At 40.2% G+C, this 22,037-nt stretch overlaps 1 protein-coding gene across 3 annotated transcripts in view; it reads left to right on the forward strand.

Moving 5' to 3' along the window:
- PTPRR (protein tyrosine phosphatase receptor type R) overlaps nt 1-22,037 on the forward strand; it is a 148,351-nt gene that overhangs the window by 123,516 nt on the left and 2,798 nt on the right. For 2 of the 3 annotated variants that reach the window (XM_056341609.1, XM_056341611.1), the window contains 5 exons: nt 2,424-2,503; nt 4,702-4,839; nt 12,122-12,232; nt 13,434-13,591; nt 17,045-17,158. In XM_056341609.1, the coding sequence (XP_056197584.1) occupies nt 2,424-2,503; nt 4,702-4,839; nt 12,122-12,232; nt 13,434-13,591; nt 17,045-17,158 (601 nt within the window). The remainder of the gene's footprint in view (nt 1-2,423; nt 2,504-4,701; nt 4,840-12,121; nt 12,233-13,433; nt 13,592-17,044; nt 17,159-22,037) is intronic. The other variant, XM_056341610.1, reaches the window with a different exon arrangement.

The raw sequence follows: 22,037 nt of genomic DNA on the forward strand, positions 1-22,037 counted from the left end.
ATCCAGAGGTGCCACTGCATAGCCTCGCTTGTTCGCTGCGCCAGGCACTCTCATGGGAGCAAGCTACAAGCCCCTGTAACACCCTCATATTCCTATTCCTCCAGCCGGGCAAAATCAGGCTAATACTAATTTATGAAAGATAGAGTTAGAGGAAGCTTCTTCTACTTCAATGGGAGAGCTATTCCAGACTTCCTAGATACTTGGAAGAAAACAGTGGCAATTTTGCCTTAGTCAAAATTGCAGGACACATTTTTTGTTAGCAATTATAAGTGATTAGCAGTTCTGCTGCATTTCAAGATATTTTACAAACATCACTGAATTCAGCCTTGGAACCATCATCCATGTCTTTCTGCTGTAGCTTCAGACTCTTAGACTTTGCCTCCCTTTAGGAAAAGATGATTCCCTCCAAGGTATTTATCATTCAGGAGGAAGCTAATTACTTCCATTTGTGTTTGACGATTGCTTCGTGGCTCTGGATCTTTGGTGGCACTCAGGTTTTCCTCATTTCAGAGCTGAGTTTACAGCACTTACCTATTTCGTAACTGATCAGGACTGTTAATTTATCAGATTCCCATTCAGAAGCAATGCTTGTTTCATTGATTGGAGTTGGAAGGCGGTCTCAGAAATTGTGAAACTGATTTAGCTGTTCCTCACTAACAGAGGAGCAAGGCATGGATGTTGAGTCTGCTTGGAAGAGGTTTTTTAAGGTAGGGGTCAAGCTACACCAGAATCAGAGGCATTGTGTGAGCTAGAGGAAGTGGGTGTTTTTTCAAGGCCGCATAGCTTGAGGCATTTGTGGAAATGGCTAATAATCACTCTGTGCTGAAAAGGAATGAGAGGTTTCCTGTCCTCATATTGTTAAGGGGGAAAAAAAAGCTCTAAGTGGAAAAGCTGGGAAAGCTAGTACAAAGAGATTTTTACACAAGCTAACTAGGGTCCACGTAGTGCTATTAATGCAGAGGACAAGACTTCCATGCACAGACTTTGAACTAGAAGTCATGCATTCATTTGCACATTTTAAGAAACATACTTTCAAAACACCAGCCTGGCTTCTCCAAAGGCTCCAGTCCTGTCCAAGAAGCTCCTGTGACCTCCAGTGGGAAAAGGACATAAAGTATGTTTGGGAACATCGTTCTTCCTTTGATTTGCAAAGGTTTTATCTTGTTCTTAGGAACAGAATGAAAAGTCACAAAAGAAATCCAAATGCAACTCTGAAAATACTAGGTTTTGATACAGCATATGTACATCTATTATATATTCCTTGTATAAATAGCAGGGCCACATAATAGTGTTTTCTTAGCACTCTCAGTTCAGCAATCCACATATGTATCTTTGAACACGTTGCCTAGATTACACTCAACAAAGTGGTTATCCAGAGACTATTTCCAAACCAATAGGTGTCTGTATACTGTCAAAAAGCTGCTGATTCTAATTAAAGAAACAAATTGACAGAAGAAAAGGGTTTGGGTTTTTTTCAGTACAGAAATATTTCTATATAACTTTGTTAACCGTAGAATATTTTTTGAGAAAAGATGTGTAGAAGTCAGTGTGCCCCTAGACAGGTACAACGTAGGCACCTCACTCCCCTTCTCCTTATCCCTTTCTGCAACACTGTGTAATTGAGAATTTACTGGCTTTAATTCCAAAAGGGTGATACATGGTGATCACATCATCACAAATAAGCAAGCAAAAACTTCGTTTGCAGGAGGGATTTAGTAACTTCCAGCTCTGCACTCAACAGAACTGGTCCTCACTCCATTCTAGATCAGCCAAGACAGTGAAGGAAAGAAGAGCATGAAAGGGATTGTTCCTGGATTTTGGCATCCTGTCTCCAGTCTAGTACACATGAATGGTCACAAATTGTGTAAGATGAGAACACAGGACTGAAGGGAGGGATATCAATTACCTAGTCCAGCCCCTTACAGTCAACTTAAATTAGTATAAAAACACATAGCTGATTTCATCCCAGGCAGAGGGAGCTTTTCTTAATTTAAATCCAGCTGGAGTCATTGGAGCAGTACAACTTCAGGCAAAGATATCAAAGTTGAATCCAAAGGACTTGGTGTAATTATGTAGCATGATACTATGATATGGCACAGGTTTCAGAGGCAGTCTGGGCAGATCAGCTTGGTACACAGCTCGGGCAGACTAGACCTTGCTGAACATCGTCTGGACCTGACAGTGTTGCTTCAATGCCCACAGCTTGCTGAGATACTTCTACACAGCCCAGCACTGTGTAATATAGGTGCACCTTAGTTACAAGTGATGATCCTTTGCAGAAGGAAGAATTTGATGCATAATGTTTTAGTGCTTGACAACCCTGAATAATAGTAGATTATTTTCTTCAGCAAGTCTCTGATTCTTTATAGAAATCTTCTAATTACGGGTTTTCTTTTCAATTTCCATCTTCCTTGTGCTCTTAGATCCTCTAAGCAGAGTGTATTTGAAACCAAAAAATCCATCTGACTCCTTGAGTACCTACATAAATGCTAACTACATTAGGGTAAGTAAATGTACACCCTTCATGTGCTTTTGAGACAATATTTGATTTTCCACGTGAATACCTGATTTTGCCAACATGCCACTCATTTTATTCCTACCCATCTTCATTGATAATTCCTAACCTTTTTTTCTACGTAGGTGTGATAGAAATAGTTTCATGAGCTGTTTGTACCAAAGCCCACATAGCCATGAATGTACTAAAATGGTGGCAGCAAGAAAGCAATTTAGCAAATAGTTTATAAAAAAAATTAAGAAACACACGTATTACTCTCTGTTCATTTCAGTATTTACTGTTTAATCTTGTACTGCTGCCTTACAGTAAGGAAAAGAGGGTTATCTTCTCGCAGTGACAGAAATACTGGTATTTTGGTAAAGACAAAATCAGAATCAACAGCGCTATAAGCTGTATGGTTGCTTATTGCAGTCATGTTATCCATAAACAAGTTCAGTGGTGATGGGTTTTTTTAATGCAGAACTATACCAATTGATAGTCCGGAAACCACCAATTAAATAATTTTTTAAATACTGTAACAAGTTTGTGAAAAGGAGCATAAACAGATGTGTTAAAGATGCACATGTGAAGCAGCACACATACTCATTCACATTTTACTCCCTATATTGAATGATTACATGATACAAAGACTTTACCAGCATGAACCCTGTTGGAAAGCGTTATTTCTGTGTCAGCTATGTTATAATCCTTGCCGAACCACCCACAGAGAGCCTTGAACTCATGGCACAGTATATGCTGAATAAGCTACTAAGAAACTACTTCAGTCATATTTTAGGAGTGTAGTCCTCTACCTGGAAAATTAAATGCTTTGATTAGTTACATAGCAAATCCTCAGCTGGAATAAATGTAATAGTGCAACTGAAATTTGGCCCTAGACCTCTAGGGTAATGTTGCTTATTTAAATAACAGTGCATGAATACATACATGCACATCCCCATGCCCCTTACCCTGCCTCACTTTACATGCAATGCTTTCAGTGTTCTGTATGGAAGGCATTATCATATAACTAGACAAAGCAGTTATTTTTTGAGAGCAATTCTTCTGTCAGCCAGGCCATGTTTTGAGTCCTCTGAGGTCTCCCATTTCCCTATACCATCACCCTTCAGACCAATGTATGTTGATTTCTCCTGCTACTAACACCAGTTGAACTGTCAGAAACTGCAGAAAAAATACAACCCAGCAATGCAATGCAATTTCACATCCATGTATGCAATATCATTGGGCTTGCTGGGAATCTGACAGACCTGTCTCAGACAAAGCATGCTCAGGCAGATTGCTGAGTAGGAGAACTGTTTATACCAGCTGAGGATCTATCCTATTGGTTTATGCAATGAATAACAGCTGTGAGGGAGAAAGGCATTCAAAAGGAAGACCTACAGCCAAAGGCTCCTGCACCACCTCCAGTTATTCTTGATTCACTCATCCCCTTCAGACACTGCCAGGCTCTCCTGATCTGCATTATTGTTGGGCACCCTGTCACTGCACAAATGCACAAGTTCTCCTTCTCACCTGAAAAATAACGTGGTCTTTTGGGTTTTTTCCTATTTTCTTGCTTTTTCCCTTTTCTCTGCTTCCCTGCTGTTTGCCTGACCTTTCTTTGACCTCCTATACATTTGCATTCTCAGAGCTCCCTATACTGATATGCTGTCCCTCCTATAAGGTCCAATAAAGGCGTTTCTCTCTTAGCAAGAATGCATAGTAGTGTCTTTGACTCCACAAGCATTTGAGCATTTTTAAATCATTTTTTGTGTCGCTAATTTTTGAAGAAATGAGGTTTATAGTTGGTGGGGGTTTTTTGTCTTCTGTGGCATGTTGACTGTAAACTACCTTGTAAACGCTGCAGCAATATGAATCATGAATTAAAGTGCAACTGGATAATGGAAAGCCCCAACAACTTGGAGAACAGAGTAAACTAGAAGAAGCCAAGTAAGCATAGAAATTTGAGAGGGATTGATGTATTCTCAGGATCATTTCAGTCCATTGAATCAGTAGTTTCCTGAGGAAAAACTGTTCTACTGAAAACTTTCTGATCTGCTCTACTGTTAGTCATAACTGCTTTCTGTTTAAATAACTTTTTTTTTTTTTAATTCCAGATTAAGTTTTCTGCTCTTTTAGAACATTCACCTGCAATTTTGGTTTACCACATGAATTTAAAGTAAATGCTTTTGTGTCTGTTTCTAAACCAGGGGTATGGAGGTAAAGAGAAGGCTTTCATTGCAACCCAGGGACCCATGATCAATACTGTGAATGATTTCTGGCAGATGGTTTGGCAAGAAGACAGCCCTGTTATTGTTATGATCACAAAGCTGAAAGAAAAAAATGAGGTATGACAACTAGTGAAACTAAGAAATTATTTCTGTGGCTGCATACTGCAGAAAAAAACTTAGCAGATAACCGCCTTTTAAACAATCTGGTAATGGGCAACGTGAAAAGTAACGTTGGGGCAGCCAAATATACCAACTGCAATTGCAGAGCAATCATGGAATCATAGAATTATTTAGTTTGGAAAAGACCTTTAAGATCATCAGGTCCAACCGTTAACCTAGCACTGCCAAGTCCACCACTACACCATGTCCCCAGGTGCCACATCTACACATCTTATAAATACTTCCAGGGACGGTGGCTCAACCACTTCCCTGGGCAGCCCGTTTCAATAATTGACAGCCATTTTGGTGAAGAATTTTTTTCTTATATTCTATCTAAACCTCCCTGGCATAATATGAGGCTATTTCTTCACATCTTATTGCTTGTAACCTAGGAGAGGAAACTGATCCCCACCTGGCTACAACATGCTTTCGGGTAGTTGTAAAGAGTGACAAGGTGCCCCTGAGCCTCCTTTCCTCTGGGCTAAACCACCCCAGTTCCCTCAGCTGCTCCTTATCAGACTTGTGCTCCGGACCCCTCACCAGCCTCGTTGCCCGTCTCTGGACACGCTCCAGCACCGTAATGTCCTTCTTGCAGTGAGGGGCCCAAAACTGAACCCAGTATTCAAGGTGCAGCCTCACCAGTGCCCAGTACAGGGGGACAATCACTGCCCTCGTCCTGCTGGCCACGCTGTTTTGGATACAAGCCAGGATGCTACTGGCCTTCTTGGCATTCAGGCATCATAAGAGATGTATTAAAAAAAAAGACAAAAAGGAACTCCATTTTCTAGATCTGTGCTGTTGGGTTCATAATTTTTTAAGAAATTATTAACTTATTTATCTGTTGGTCACCTCTGTACTTCTTGTTACTTTCTGGTATACAAAGAATGGATGATTAGTGTTATGATTAGAGGTTTTCTGACATGGTTGAAGTTAGCAGTTTTTTAAGCCATTCCAGATACTAGAAATCTTCTGGACCATCCCAGAAATACAGTTTGGGCTCCCAACTGCCAATACCATGGAGGGACCTAGCCAGAATGGAAATGCATGGCCCTTTACCTTAGTACCAAGTAGAGATGACAATTGCTTTTTAATTGCTAATGACCCTCTAACTGCCTGTTATACATTCTGTTACTTTTGGATGGATTCCTAACTACATCTTTAATAGCTTTATTTAGTATTCATGTAAATTGTTGCCAGGCTTTCCTTGATAGCGCCAGAGTCCATACTTGTGATTGCCAGACATTAGGAACAAAAATCACTCTCCTGTGCAGAGGACCAACACAAAGCTCTGTTCTGGAAGGCTGAATGTTAAAGTGGTTTATAGGGCTTGTGGACAAGAGAGAGACAGACATAAAGGAGGTTTACTTTTTTCTTGAGTCCAAACTGCTAGACTCAGTAAACAATTCCCAGCTCCACATAGGTGCCTCAACCAAGCCTTAGCACCTTGCCACGTAAGCACCAGGGCCATATTGCCTCTGTTCCACTTACACCCCTGATCTCCAAACTCAGGTGCACGTGATTACAGAGAAACACAGTTTACTCAGGCAAAGTTCCCATGCTGGGTGATCAAGGGACCAAGATCCTGAGTGTGTTCCCAGGGCTCAACCTCACTGCTTCATTTAAATATGGACTCGTAGACATACTCTTTCTTCTTCTGCCCTTGACCACTGCTTGGCTCTTTGTCACTCTGAGTTTGGGCTTCTAACATGAACTTAAAATCTAACAGTTTTTAAGAAAGCTGTATGCAAGAAGCAGGTTGGTCCTGTAAAATATCCCAAGATATATTTCCAAACCAGGTGCCATTTTGCACTAGACTGTTCAAGTGAAGCGTCCAGAAGCCTACATTAAAAAAGATTATTCCTGAAAACATAGAGAACTTACCCCAGCCTAACTGGCCAGAAGAACAAGTATTTCACTGAGGAAGTGCTGACTATTTAAACACTCATATCTGACACTGTGTAAGAAGAATGACTTGAAAGAAGTGCCCAGTGGTTTCCATCGCGTCAGGAAACCCTGTGTTTACCTGAGTCAGGCAGGCTGTAGGCATTGGTGTTTGTCTGCATTGTTGTGGCCTGGCAGTGGTGATTTCCTCCAAATAGAAAGGGTGGGGAATCTCAAATCGTTCCCAGGCTATATAGAGAGGCTGTGTTTGCACAAGCTATCCTGCCCTGTCTAGAAACCTTAGGAGCTCTCCCACTGTTAGCAGGTTCCCCCTGAAACCTTGGTTGCTATTGAAAAGAAAACAGCTTAGCTAATGGCTATGCTCAGCATATTAACTTGACTGTTAAAGTGTTTGCTCTCTATAGAGAAGGCAAGAGCAGATGTTATTTAGCATAATAACACTTGACATTTTTTCTTCTCTGTGGCCTGGTTTATTTCCATCATTTTCAGGGAGGTGCATCTGCAATATGCACGCATATGAATACCTTCATGTTTGACAGTGTATTCATCCACTTGTCCACATCCACCCCTGCACAAATAAACCCTCACACCTGACTCTCACGTATAGGCCCCATTCCTCACTTGGTATAATATCAGTCAAACCTCCATTTGAGCTATAATGTACTGTAATGTATAAAGTAATGTATAATGAGGGAGCGCTCAAAAAACCCCAAACTTTAATCTCAACAACAAATTCATTTATTTAGCCTAGGTAAAAATATTAGGGACATCAGTGTTCTAGTTCAATATACTGATGTGATGAATTTGCAATAACCATGGGAATTGTGTGAAATGATGATGATAAAAAAAGGTTTTTAGAGAGTTACTTCCTTCCATGAGATGAAAAAATGGTTAAGACTTGCTGTGGTAACAGTTTTTGTAAGATGGATGAAGATATAATATGAAAGTAGAGTGCTGAGCAAAATATTAATTTCAGCTGTATTGAAAAAACATGGAGCATTGAATTACTGGATTTTCTTTCTTTTTCATTTTGAAGTCTGATTAAAAAAAGGAGATTGATTTCTAAGCAAGAATAATACTGAAGGAACTATGGATGCTGTGAGTATTTTAAGCAGAATCTGTAAAACCTGTCCTCAATACTACCCAATGTCTGAACACATTGGAAATCTACCTGTGCAAGGAAAGTCCACAGCAAAGGACCTTCTGCCTGAATTGATAATGAGAAACTTAGAATTCTAGGCTATAATAAGGAAAAAACCACATCTCATCTAGTGATTTAGGTACCTCCCTGGTCAACAAACAGCAGTAGTCACCTCGCGAGGGTGATCCATGCCACTCTAAGAGAATAACATAATCGCCCACTGAAGATCACTATCTCTAATTCTGTAGTAGCATTTTAGGACATGATCTTACAAACCTTTATCCACAAGGCACATATAAATTTTATATATTACTGAGTTTAGTCAAGACAACTAAGCAGTGGAATTTAGACAAGTATGCAGAGTGTAAGGATTTTATAGACTTTTTTATAATTTTATAGAGAAGTTTATAGACCTGTTGTATCAGCTGTTTTTCGTAGTTATCCTATGTACTCCACAGATAATACACATTTAGTTTGCCTTCAAAACTTTCTAAAAACATTACCTGTTAACTAGGAAAAATTATGAGAAGCATAAAGAATACTGTGCAGCATTCTGCAAAAAGAAAGGACTAGTACTGACATATGCACTAAACAGTACATGTTTATTTAACTCAGATAATATAAATCTTGCTGTCAGCAATTATCTAGGACAGTCTTGTTAACTCACTGTTTTTTTCATGTAACATTTTTTCCTTCACTTGGTCTATAGGCATACTTATCTACGCATAGCAAAATACATTTTGGAATTTGAAAATCCTGCCTTTTACAGAATTCACATAAGCCTCTTTGAAAATTACTTATCAGTTGAGTATTGGCATCATAGATATGTCTTAGATTTTGGGAAAACTTGAGATTTGGTCCTAACTGAGAATTTTAGCATATGAAGGGAAATCCTTTTAAAGTATACCTCTCATGCTTGAGCTAGTAGTAACTGTAAATAGAGGCCAGGAGTAAAATGGTATTCTTGAACTGAAGCCTTGTTGTAATTATTCATTACTGTTGTGTGTTGGCCTGGTTATTGGGACATTTAATGTGTAAATTTGTTGACATAGCTATATGGAAAAATGAACAAGTGGAGCTGAAGTAAAGCAACTCCACTAACACTTGAGGGCTGTCAAACCAATCCAAGGGTCCAAATCCAGGGAAAGTAAAGCAGGTAAATAACACTTCAGCTGGGAGAGCCTTCCTCCGTTAGCACAACCGGGGGACCAGGCTGCAACAGGAGCACTTCTGGCAAGTTAAAGCCAACACACAGCAAACAGCAGAGGAGCAGGAGCACAGGCCAACCACAGCAAATAGCAGGTGCCAGCCCCAGTCTGAGGCAGGGCCAGATCGTACTCACTTACAGAGATCCCCCTCAGGAGAGATGGAGAGATCCTTTGAACCCTGGTACCCAGTGGGCATGGGAAGAGGTGTGCAATAAGACAGGACAGGGGATGGAGGGAGTCTAAGCCTGCAGCCCTGTCAGAGGGAAAGACAAAGGCTGAAATCAATTAAAAGTCAAGCAAGATACTGTTTCTTGTATAAACTTCCTGTTCAGGTCTGGGAATGTTGGTTGGTTTTTTTTAAAAAAAAAAGAAAAAAAAAAGAAAAAAGTTCAGGCACCAGATCAGAAATAAATTACCATTTATTAGCAAAAAGCTAACCAATGGAAATAAATCCAAGGGGGAATTTGAAAGATGGCAGGAAGATGAGAATTTCCACATGAACGTAAGAAGACTGCCAGACTTTTGGAAGCCGTGCAAGTATTTTTTTTTTTGGGGGGGGGTTTGGTTTATGTGACCTATTTAGAAAATGCTGTAATAGATGAATATGGTGAAAGGAAATTTTGTGGGCTGAAAGAACAGCAAGGAACAGAATCAAGACCAGCACAGATTAGAGGTGGAGGACTATGTGATGATAAGAACAAGTGAATTCTTCCTTTTTTCTGATATATGCTATATGCAATAAGCTTTTACTGATTAGAGATACAAAGCTGGAAAGCAGCCTTCTCAACCACTGTGTTTGTCTTTTGAAGAGGTTCAAATTATACCTACTTGAAAATAGTGGAATTTTCTTTCAGGTTCAAGTAATAGCTTGAGGCAATTTACTTTTTTAGCTGATGTTCATGGGATTTTCTATACTATTTTCTGTATGCCTGATATCTTTATCCCTCCCATCTTTATCCCTCTTTTACAATTAACTTTCAAAAGCATATTAATTCCTCCACATATCTGTCTTCTTAGAAGTGCATGAACCAGCTGATCTCAGCTCTATCTTCAAGGCTATTTTTTAAAGCAGTAACAAATGGTATTTTTAAAAGATGCACAGAGACTGTGTTAAAAATAATCCATTGTATCTCACTAAATGTAGACAGACTGTTAAATGAAAGTTATTTTAATGAACAGCCCCATTTCATTGTCCATCCAGCGCAAGTTGCCAATTCCAGTTCTGGGAAAGAGTCAAGAAAAACACTCTTCTGGAGTGCCTGCAGGCTTTGTAGTGAGGTCGCATGCTCACATTTATCAAGAAGTCTCAGGGGTTGACTCAACTATTGTTGATTGTCAGGGTACAATTGTGTATTTAAACTTTTCTTTTTCCCATATTAGCACTGAGAACTACAGTCCCAGGGAGGGGCATGAATTGCAAATCTGGCAGATGATAGTAGCTGTATGTGTCACATGGGGGGACTGTACAACTTGTGAATACTTTTTTTCATACAAATTTCTGAGTATTTTATTGCCATTCTTGATGTCTTCGGGGAGACAGCAAATTTAGGATGTTCGAGTAATTCTGCAAAAGACAGGATTTGAATGAAACCAGTCAGAATGGCCAGCATTATTTCAGAAAATGTGGCTTTCACACACCTTACACTATTAAGGTAATGAGCATCTATTTTTAGAAAAGTATTTCTACAACAGAGATGATTCAGTTCAATCAGCTATTGGGTTATCAAGTAGGATAGAAGCTTAAAGATCACACCTGGTGGTAAAGCCTTGCATCTCACTGATAATTTTTTCTGGATCATTCGTAGCAGGATTTACTGGGAGTTATGCTTTATGGCAATTATGTTAAAGGACTTGTTTTGTATTGGTGCATAATGTAGGCTACTGTCTAAATGTATATCAGTTTCTTCAGCAAAAGTTTGTGAGGAAATACAAACAAGTTCTTCCTGAGGTTCCTATTATTATAGGAACGTCTGTTCTCAGTGTTGTTTTTACCTGTGCATTAGATATAAAAAGAAGGTTTTCTTTAATTGTTGGGGGATGGGGGTGGTTTTTTTATTTAATGAACAAGTCAGATTGGCCAGCATTATTTCAGAAAATGTTGCTTTCAAACACCTTACATTCTTAAGGTAATAAGTATCTATTTTTAGAGAAGTATTTATATAACAGGGATGTTTGCTTTCAGGTGGACTATAGAGATACTTTAATGGAAATGAATATAAAAGTGCAGTTGACTTGAAGATAAGCAAATTATTGCAGGGGAAAAATAAAAGTATTCATCTTGTAAATATTATTTCTTCATCTACTTTATAGTAGATGCTTGTCAGATACATTGCTGAAATAGTAAAATACTACTGATTCATTAAGAATTCAGTATATAGTTTTGTGTAGCTCTTAGCAAGAGTGATGCATTTTATTAACATTCATTTCTAGTAAGTTATATAGTAGACAACTCAGATTCTGCAAAATACTTTAACATGCATGTTAAGTTCCGCCGAATTTGGTAAGATCTAAGGGCACATTTACATGCTTTGTTGTATCAGGGCTCAGGAGAGTTAAAGAAGATAAAAAGTCATGTAAGAAGAGGACAAATTCCTAATCTCTTGCTCAGAAGAAAATCCCATTTGGAAAGAGTAAACTTTATTAATTTAATTCGATGAATTAAAGAGTGTTCTAGAAAACAAAGATCTTTGATTTTGAATGTGGAAAATAATTCCTTTAACTGAAGTTCATTGAGCTTTGAAGAATAAAAACATCTGTTCAAAATGTTCAGTGACAGAGATCCCTATTTAAAAAACTCAAGATTCTGAAATTCAGGCCTAAGTCATTCATCAAGAACCCTTTAATATCTTATTTAGGAATGCTTCCGGCAGGAATAACACCCCAGTTGAATTCATCTGAACTTTCCAGACAAATACATTCTCTGTAAACATTAGAGATTAATATGGCTCCAGGATCCAGTTTGTTGACAACACTGATGCTTGCTTTCCAGAAATGTGTGCTTTATTGGCCAGAAAAAAGAGGAATCTATGGGAAGGTTGAAGTCCTTGTTAACGGTGTGCAAGAATGCAAGAACTATACTGTCCGTCAGCTTACAATAAAGGTAATAATGTGCATCTGAGAAGCATTGTTCCTAATGTTTTCTTTTTTTAATGTTAAATGAAGTTAAAGGAGTTTTCTTTAAAGGGCATAATTTTTTACAAGAGGAGTAACTGAGCTATGAAGCTCACAGCTGCAAGGTATGATTGAGACCAAAGTGCTGGAACACTTATCTTATTGCTGCTTTGTATCACTCTGGCAATAAAAAAGGCTTCAAAAAGAGTGCAAGTTTCACTCTCTTGAATTACATTTGCTTTGAGGCCTCTTTAGCATTGCCTCTTTAGCATTGCCAATTAGTTAATGAAAGATTTTAGTTAATGAAAGAACTAGCGTAGCATCATTCTGAAAAAGATATGCTGCTAATGTTGTTTGCTGAGTGCATCTGTCGCCCATTTGAGAAGCTAAAAATATAAGAAGTATATAAGGAAAGCTTCATGCTTTCATGGTTCTGATGAAGCATTAACTGTGCAAAGTAAGACAGATGCTCCTCTTCTGAGTTACTCCCTATATTATGCTTACATGCTATTGGATCGATCTGCTGCTCTTGACAGGGCATTACAATAAATAATGAATTGGGAAAATTTTTTTGGGGTTTCAGCCCGGGCAGTGGGAAGTGGGAAGAAGTCACACCTACCAACATAAATTACTCCAGCCATATTTAGCCCTTTTGCTTGTTGAAGTAAGTGGTAGCAGCCTCTGTTGGAAAGAATAACTGGACAAACTGGAATGTTTGATTAATCTACTAGGGCAGTTCTTTTGCACCTTTAACTTAAATATTCTTGTAATTTTGGTATCAGACCCTTATGACAATGTCCTTAAAAGGCAGCAGAAATATATGTAATACTTTAGAGATTCAGAAGCCCAGATCAAGATAATCTCTCTAGATCTTATTGCTGATCTAACAGAGACCTTCAACAATTCCCAGTTGACAGCACAGTCAGCAAGTCAGTAGTCAGATGGACAGAGCAGAACTTACACAGCTGGAAAAACAGCTAAGTTTTTAGGTGCACAAACCCATCTTACAAATGGGTCCCTGGAAACACGCCTGTTCCGTGCAATTGCAACCTCAGAGTGTAATAAAAAAAAAAAAACACAACTGTTAAATCTCTCTTGATGTTTTTACTGTCTTTTTACCATAACATTGAGAGAAATAAAAAGAATTGTTCACCACAAGTGTGCATATAAAAACTTCATGTTATTTTCAGCAAGGGGGTCAGTCCCGGAGTGTGAAGCACTACTGGTACACATCCTGGCCAGACCACAAAACCCCTGACAGTGCTCAGCCTCTGCTGCAGCTCATGCTGGATGTAGAAGAGGACAGGGTGGAATCACCAGGCAGAGGACCTGTCATTGTGCACTGCAGGTAATTGGCAATCCTTCTCTTAAATGACCGCCCAAGGCAAGGCTACACCAAATCACATCAAACAGTCCTCCTTCTAAACAAAGAGCACATTTTGGGGAAGAGTAAAATATCCTAGATCCACTTCATGCTAACTGGCTTTTTCAGTTCTTATTTGAGGATTTGCATTTTGGAGAGAATTCCTTTGTTGCTAGCAAATCATTTCTGAACTGTTCTCCGTTTCTGCTAATGAACTCTTTCTTTGAAAGACCAGCTGGAAAAATTATTTTGCTTCTGTTTCTTATTCATTATTTTCTTTCTTTTTAGTCTTGTTGCAAAATTACATACCTAAGTAAGATGTAATGCCCTGTCACTGGTTGGCTAAAATGTTGTAAAGCAAGTCAAATTTTAACAGCAGGCAACAGGTCCAAATTTGGAGACCCAAACAGATTAGTACAAAATTTGTGAACACTTTCATGAAGGCAGTTGGTTTGATACTCAAGAGCAAAGTGTTATTCAGTACTCAAGAGCAGAGTGTTATTCACACAAATTGTAATGAACCAGAGAATGTCCTCTAGTAGTTCTAATTGAATTCCATTTTATTGCTTTATGTTTATTCATGGCCCCATGTAACAATTTAAGTAGTAGGAAGTAGTATTGGATTTGTTATATTGGTGGAAAGAAGGAGATGAAGCAAAACAGGAAAAAAAATATTAAATCAGCATTTCCTTACTTGTTTTGTCTAGTATCTGTGACAATATAGCTCTTACAGTTGGGATAGTACCTTTTCTTTTTTCCCCCTAGAAGTACATCAAAACAAAACTTTTCACTTTGATCCACTCATTTTCAACTCGATACTTAGGAGATTTAGGGAAATGAAAGCCAGATTTGGACCACTTAGCATTTTTCAAAACCAGAATGTGGTGTATAAGGAACTTCCCCAAATTCTATGCACCTATTTTTATCAGGAATTGTAGTTTCCCTAAACAATCCACAAATCTGTAGATGGCTATTGAAAGTTCTTCTAGTAAAGATCTTCAGTAATGAAGGTCTTCAGAAGAACAAGGTGTCTTTCTGAGATGAGTGATATGACAGTAAGGTCTGTAATCATGAGCAGGAATTTATTCATGATTAAAGACCTAGATATCACCTCAGTTGTGATTAAAATTAATAGTTCTTCAGTGACAACTCAGCTATCTATACACTTACTTCACTATGGTCTACAAAATGGGTAAACTCACTCATGCTCCATTTTTAGTCAGATATCTTCCCTTTTGATCTGAAGTTGCAGTTGAGGTCATCCAGGTCTTATAGAGCCTGTGCGTGTACTTTTAAACTTAGACCTCAGATAGAACTGCACAATTCTCAGTTACTTCCAGGGGACAATTACAGTGCATACTCAAAAAATGATCTTCAATCTGAAGCAGAAATGCTTCAGAATATTGGGAATTATGGCACTAGTGCAAAAAACAAAGGGTTTTCTATGTGACTTCTTGTAACCTATCAGCCTAGAGTGCTGTCTCACACACCCAGTGATGAGCCCATTCAGGGTATAAGAAGGATTTGACTTGTTTTTAGCAAAGTAGTTCATATTCTGCAAAAGAATAGGAAAAAGAATAAACATTTGTTTTGGTCCTTGAAATCAGCAGATCTGATCACACACACCCCAAGAACACAGATTTGCAAAGGGGAAAAAAAAAAAAAAGTTTTAATTTCTTCCTAACCTTTATACATTCAAAACCTGCCTGGACATTATCCTGTGCAACCTGCTGTAGGTGAAACTGCTTTAGCAGGGGACTGGCCTAGATGATCTCCAGAGGTCACCTACAACCCCAGCCATTCTGTGATACCATGTTTTGGTGCTTGAATATACTTCAAATTAAGTAGCTCTCTGTATTTTTTGGATATACCAGGAAAGAAATGTGTAGGCAAGTGAAGAACAATGTCATTTTTATCTTGCACTGTCTGAAATAAAACTATGTAGTAAGATAGGACTGGCACGCCCGAGCTGAGGAAGAAAATACATTAGAAACCCCTAGTGTTTGTTTAATATATATTAAGAACTTGTCCAAGAACACTTAATCCACCCAAAAAAAAAAAAAAAAAAAAAAAGAGAAAAAAAGAACCCTTCATTATAGCTAACTTAATTGCATCTGGATTGTTTAAACGTGTTAAACATGTTAGCCCTGCTTTCAAGGATTTCAAAATACTTGAGGAAGAGAATGGGAGTATGCATTAGATTGCTTTCTCGAAATCCCTCTTTATAAACTATGGCCTTCACCTTTTGGGTACATTTTCCCCATAGATATCGATGTCCAAAGAGACAGGCTGTCAACTCAGGATCTCATTTCACTCGATCCTTTCTTACACTGCCAGTTTTACATCTTATCATCCCCTCATGGCTAGCTTAGACTATCCTCATATATTTACTATTTCTGAGTCCTCTTGGAAGTTTTCGTTTCCAGATGGGAGGGCTCTTGAGTCTCTAAAGCACTCCTGTCTTTCATTCTGTGCTGAGTAGATTGCGATTTGTTTCAGCTACAGCAAATGCACATACTCCTGGTAACAATTTGCACTCAGATATATGAAGCTTCCATCTGAGACACTCAATGTATTCTTCCTGGCATTAATTTAAATAACTCTTGCAGGGCTCATATTAGGCAGGTAGCATTCATACCCATTGCAGAGATAAAGAAGTAAGGCACCCAATGGTTAAGTATTTATTATAAAGCCAGGCATGGAGCTCTTGACCTCTGACTATGTTTTAACTATTTTCCTCACATTTTCCTGCCATGTGGCGTGACAGGGATGAGCTGCACTGAATTCCACATTACTTAAGCAAGAAACAGAGTGGGGCAGAGACTCTCAAAAGTGTTGGAGGCCACAGAGTAAAAATAATGCCAAAATGGCTGTTTCCAAGCAGGCATCAAGAAAACCTGGAGAGTTACAGCACCAAATCCTTCTCCCTCCTGCAGAGTCACAGGAGAGGGAGCTAACTTCATCAGCATGGTCCTATGTCCTTTTTACCTTCACTGTTAGAGTTACAGTTAGCAGAACAAACCCCCGTATACTTTGGGGGCTTCAAACATAAAGCCCCGCTGATTTTGCCTTTGGGTGGACTTTTCCCCCACCTCAGTGCATATCTCCATCATTTGCTTGGACTGCACCAGAGTACATTTGGACTTTGTGGTGCTAATGGAGATTGGGTTTTGTACCACACACTTGTGTGCAAACTGGAAACATGTAAGCCTCATAAACTACCCACATGAACTGGACTGCTGGAACAGTGCACCCTTTCACTTTTCTCTAAGAAAGTGAGCTGAGAGGTTACCCTTGCTAGCCATGCACCCAGGAACTGTGGGTTCTAGCAATTCCTTGTTTTGTATTTTTAGTGTTTTCAAATATATTTAGTGTTTTCTATTTAACTCCTTTGATCTGTGGACTCTATTCCCCTATTAAATTTTGCCTTCTTTTCAGTGCTGGTATAGGAAGAACTGGATGTTTTATTGCCACAACCATTGGTTGTCAGCAGTTGAAGGAAGAGGGAGTTGTAGATGCATTGAGTATTGTCTGCCAGCTACGAGTGGATCGGTGAGTTCCAAAAGAACCATAAATCAGTCAATGATTCTGAAATTATTCTCAAATCATTACTGAAATGATTCAGTAATGATCAGTGATAATTCAGTAATGATTCTGAAAACCTTTTCACAGTTGAATGTTGCATTACATGAAATGGCTGCCATCACTTTTGTTGACTTTTATGACAGCGTTAGCCCAATATTAAAGGTGACATTTGTATTTAGATCCTAAATAAGGAATATTGTTTTCTGTGAGACACCACTGAATGAAATTCTCCTGAGATGGCAACCCTGCAGTTGCAGGGCACTTGGCACTCCTCTTTTCCCCTCCTGGAGCTTTTTGCTGTCTGCAGCATCCCACTGGAATACAGGAGACATGGGGCAATCTGGAAGCAAGGGATTGTCTTTGAGCCTGGATTGACAGGGACATCCAGGCTCACTCAGTGTGTAGTTTCTTTGGACAGCGGAGAGCTCCAGATCTGGTGCTGTTGCTATTCTCTCAGCAGTGCTGGGGGTCCTTTCGAATTGGGCTGGCAAACTTACCCAGCTTAACAAAATAGCAAAGCATTTGTTGCAGAATTTTCTGAAGGCAGATCAATTCCCTGATTGAATTCACAGCTTGGGAGCAGGAACACTGTAAGCCAGCATTGTTGCAAACCGCTTTGTTTTGTGAAACCATGGCTGAAGAGAGATTTGTGTTGGAAAGGAGGATGTGGGTATTGTGCACAATGGAACTGTTGGTTTGGTTGTACTTTTCTTTCTTAGTCTGCTTGGGAAAACAGGATTTTCTATAAAGTAAACAGGGTTGCACCAAGAATAGAGAAGTCTTTTTCCTCTCCTGCTGTAGATACCAGGTCATATAATATCCATGCAAGTATTTTACCTGCTTCTGGCATGCATTTCTTCTTTAAATGGAAACAACCCACAAGGGTGCAAATGCTGAAAAAGAGCTTAGGTCAAAGGGACAGTACGGGATTTTTTTGTTCTGAAGAGCTCTGAAAGGTACTGGAACCACAAATTGCAGAAGGACCAGAATCCATATATTTGACCATGTTTATGGATCATCTCCTCTGCCTTCTCCTCAGTGCCTTCATCATACTAGAGATTGTAATGTGATCCTTACAGGGCAACATGAGTCACTTGGAGTGTAAAATTCTCCAGGGGGAGTTACTGACCTAAAAATCTCAGCAACAAAAAAGATGGAAGAGCTGAGGGAAAAATGCTTACTCTGTTTTAAATTATCAACTCCAAATTTCCAACACTCCATTCTGATTATCTGTTCATCTTATTGAAGAAGGTTTGTAGTGTTCTCCCCCATTTTAATATTTCTATTATAAGATAACTTTTTTATTGCTTGTACAATCCATCCTAGAGAAGTGGAAGCAAACTGAGGTCTCAGCTACATCATTTTTTATGTCATTATTTCAGCCACAGAAAAAAATAATCTAAATTTTCAGCATTTAATTGATAACACAATTTCATCGAGTGTATCTGACTAATGAAATTTCTTATATGTATTAGTAGCCCAGATAAACTTGGAAAGAGAGTGGAAATCTGACCCAAATATAAACATTCATACCAGCAATCTCAGTGACACAAAGCTCATTATAAGAATTGTTAAATCTTGTGATTTGCACATTTTGTATTTTTTTGAGATTCAGATTATATAAGTAGACTCCAGAGATCTTGCTTAAGGTGCCTCAGCTCTTCATATTATCAGGCATTGCCGGAGACAAAAAGTATATCTTTTTATATGTGTTTTAATTTTTAAAGACATTTTTCTGGGCAAAACTCAGAAACCAAAACCTCTTTTACTTCTCTTTTTTCCAGCTGGCCATATGGTAGAATGGCCTTCACTCACCTGGCAGTCAGTTTATAACAAGGATTGCTAACAGAACTTAGCAGCCCCTAAGACTAGAGTAGCCACAGCTAGCCCAGCCAGACTGTGGGTCCATAAATTGGCCAAGTATCACTGTTACAGGGACAAAGCTCAATGACACCAGCTTCCCCTGCTGACCCAGTCCTGACATGGTGTTTATTGGCAGGTGGTCTGTGAGATATGGTCATTACGTGTGGTATGAAGTTGGCAAAATGAACTTAACATTTCACTAGGCTTGGCTGCAAGAGCTGCCTCTGGACATAGCTGTGTTGCGCTTCAGTTACCAGCGTGGCCAACGTTAGCAATGGGCTACAGCCAGGAGCAGAGCAGGACAGTGATGAGGCTGTCTCCCTTATGATGGTGGCTAGCAGCTGAGTTCCAATTTATTCTTTGTGCATCAAATTGCCCTCACAAAACAGAAAACAAGAGAGTTCAGCAGAAAAGGATGGTCTTTTCTGACCACCTGGGAGCCAGAAACCTGCCTAAGGTGTACACTGAATATTTCTTCCCTGATGCCTCATCTCTCCTGGGTTCCCAGCCAGGCTTGCTCATGCTCAGAGCTGCACCATCCAGGCACAGACCTACTGATGGAATGAACACACTCCATGGTATCCACTTGTGTGTGAACTTTTTGTCACATGGGTCCGTGGCCACTTCTCTCCCGAAGTGAATCAAGCAACAGGATAAAAGAGCTGCGCTTGAGGGACTCACAGTGATGCTGTAGGAATGTACCAAAACATTCTCATTGCCCAGCACACTCAGTGAGATCCAAACAAGCATCCAGGCAAACTGCAGATTGTGGCAAAAAGTTAAGCTTAAAAATAGTTCAATTAACTGCCTATGTACCCCCTCTGGAAACCAAGTCTAAAATAGAGCTCCAACAGGGAATGAGGCAGGAGAGAACTGTTCCTAGGTAAAGTATGTACAGGTGCCGCTTTCTTCTCAGCTGTTCAGTGTAAATTAAGGGGTGAATGGATCTGGCAGTAATCATCTGTATTGAGCTAATATGAGGAAATGGACCACCCACTCAAAATCTTGACCCAGGATGGAAATACAGCCACACTCTGTGTGGATTCGTAGAAAGACAGACCCACAGGTCTGCTCAGCTTATTTTTCCCCCCTGTTCATTTTTTGTTTTGCAACAGAAACAGGAAATATTTGATGTGAGGCATCTTCAAGACTTTCTGTGATATTGAGAAACTTTGCGCATTCTTAACCTTAAAGGCACATTCTTGGAATGACGTCCAATAACTTTGCTCTTGGCTCCTCAGACAGGATGAAAAGAGTTTCCAGTGTGCGTCAATTCATTGTTCAAGTGTTTTGACTAATCACCTCAGGTTAAAAAAAAAAAAAAATCCCAACCCCTGCATCACATTCATTCTGGAGCAGACTGCATGCAGCTGCACTAGCAGCAAGCCAGAGGGCAGGGTAAACGACCCAGCCCTGCCCCATGGCTGGCCAGGCAGAGCTGGTCACTGTCCCCAAGCCCTCAGGATACCAGGAGCAGGTTTTTCTGAGCGTCACCCCAGAAAGTCCCAAAGAAGCAAAGAGCCCAGCAGCTCACAGAGGAGCTGGCAGTGCGGGCTAGCGGAGGACGAAGGCTGCACTCCCAGAGGTGCTGTAGCTGTGGGTACATCCCTTTTGGGCACTAGGGACACGGGAGAGGAAGCCTCCCTCCTTGAGCAGATTTCCTTCTGAAACGCTCTTCCACACAGCCTTTTGCACAATCTGATGTCTTAGGGTCACAGATAATTCCTTACTATTAAATGTGAGCCTTGCACAAGAACAAAGAGGAGAAGGACTTGAGGGTATTGGTAGCTTAAAAACTGGACATGAGCCAGCAACTCAACAATGAGCTTGCAGCCCAGAAAACCCATTGTATCCTGGGCTGCACAAGAAGAATGTGGCCAGCAGGTCAAGGGAGGTAGTTGTGCCCCTCTACTCTGCTCTTGTGAGACCCTGCCTGGAGTGTTACATCCAGCCCTGGGGTCCCCAGTCCAAAAAAGACATGGAACAGCTAGAGCGGGTCCAGAGGAGGGCCATGAAAATGGTCAGAGGGCTGGAACACCTCTCCTATGAAGGCAGTCAGAGAGCTGGGCTTGTTCTGCCTGGAGGAGAGAAGGCTCCAGGGACTGTTTTCTGCAGCCTTTCAATATATAAAGGGGCTTATAAGAAAGACGGACAAAGCCCTTTTACCAGGGCCTGTAGTGACAAAAGTGGTAATGGTTTTAAACTAAAAAACAGTAGATTTAGATTAGATGCAAGGAAAAAATGCTTTACTGTGAGGGTGGTGAGACACTGGAACAGGTTGCCCAGAGAAGCTGTGGCTGCCCCATCCCTGGAAGTGTTCAAGGCCAGGTTGGATGGGGCTTTGAGCGACCTGATCTAGTGAAAGATGTCTCTGCCCATGGCAGGGGGGTTGGACTAGATCAAAAGTCCCTTCCAACCCAAACCATTCTATGATGGTAGGGTCCTAACCGACAAGGCCAAGTTGTCTGAACCTCTGTATAGGACTCAGGTGCCCCTAGGCTGACAGAAATGTGCATGGGTTTGCCCATACAGAGTTCAGAAGCATCATAACATCCCAGCTGCGCTTGCTGACACAAGGCAAATATGGTAGTGCTGGGTTCAGTCCCAGCAGTCTTATATATGCCTTCGTGAGGATTTTTGATGTTACTTCAGCACTGAAAAGGGAGGAGCAAGGATCACTCACAGAAACAGCCTAGTGCAGCCAAACCTGTTTTAACCTGCCCTTCCTGCCAAGTCCTTCTCCCTGGACATGTTCTTTTCTTTCACCCCTTCCACACAACGAATCTAACCTGGGAAACCCACTCCCTTAGAGAACACCTTGGGGGAACATTGATGGGGGAGACAGGGAAGGAAGCTGGCTGGAAAGGGGTTGCGTGGGCAGGGCAGGATGCAAGCAGAGAGGAGGAAGGAAGGAGGCTAGGCAGCACAGAGGACCACAGCAAAGCCCTCCCATCACCTTTAGACTCTCACTGGATCTCCAGGC

The sequence above is a fragment of the Falco biarmicus genome, chromosome 5 (genome assembly GCF_023638135.1).
Source record: "Falco biarmicus isolate bFalBia1 chromosome 5, bFalBia1.pri, whole genome shotgun sequence".
In the NCBI taxonomy this organism is placed as follows: domain Eukaryota; kingdom Metazoa; phylum Chordata; class Aves; order Falconiformes; family Falconidae; genus Falco; species Falco biarmicus.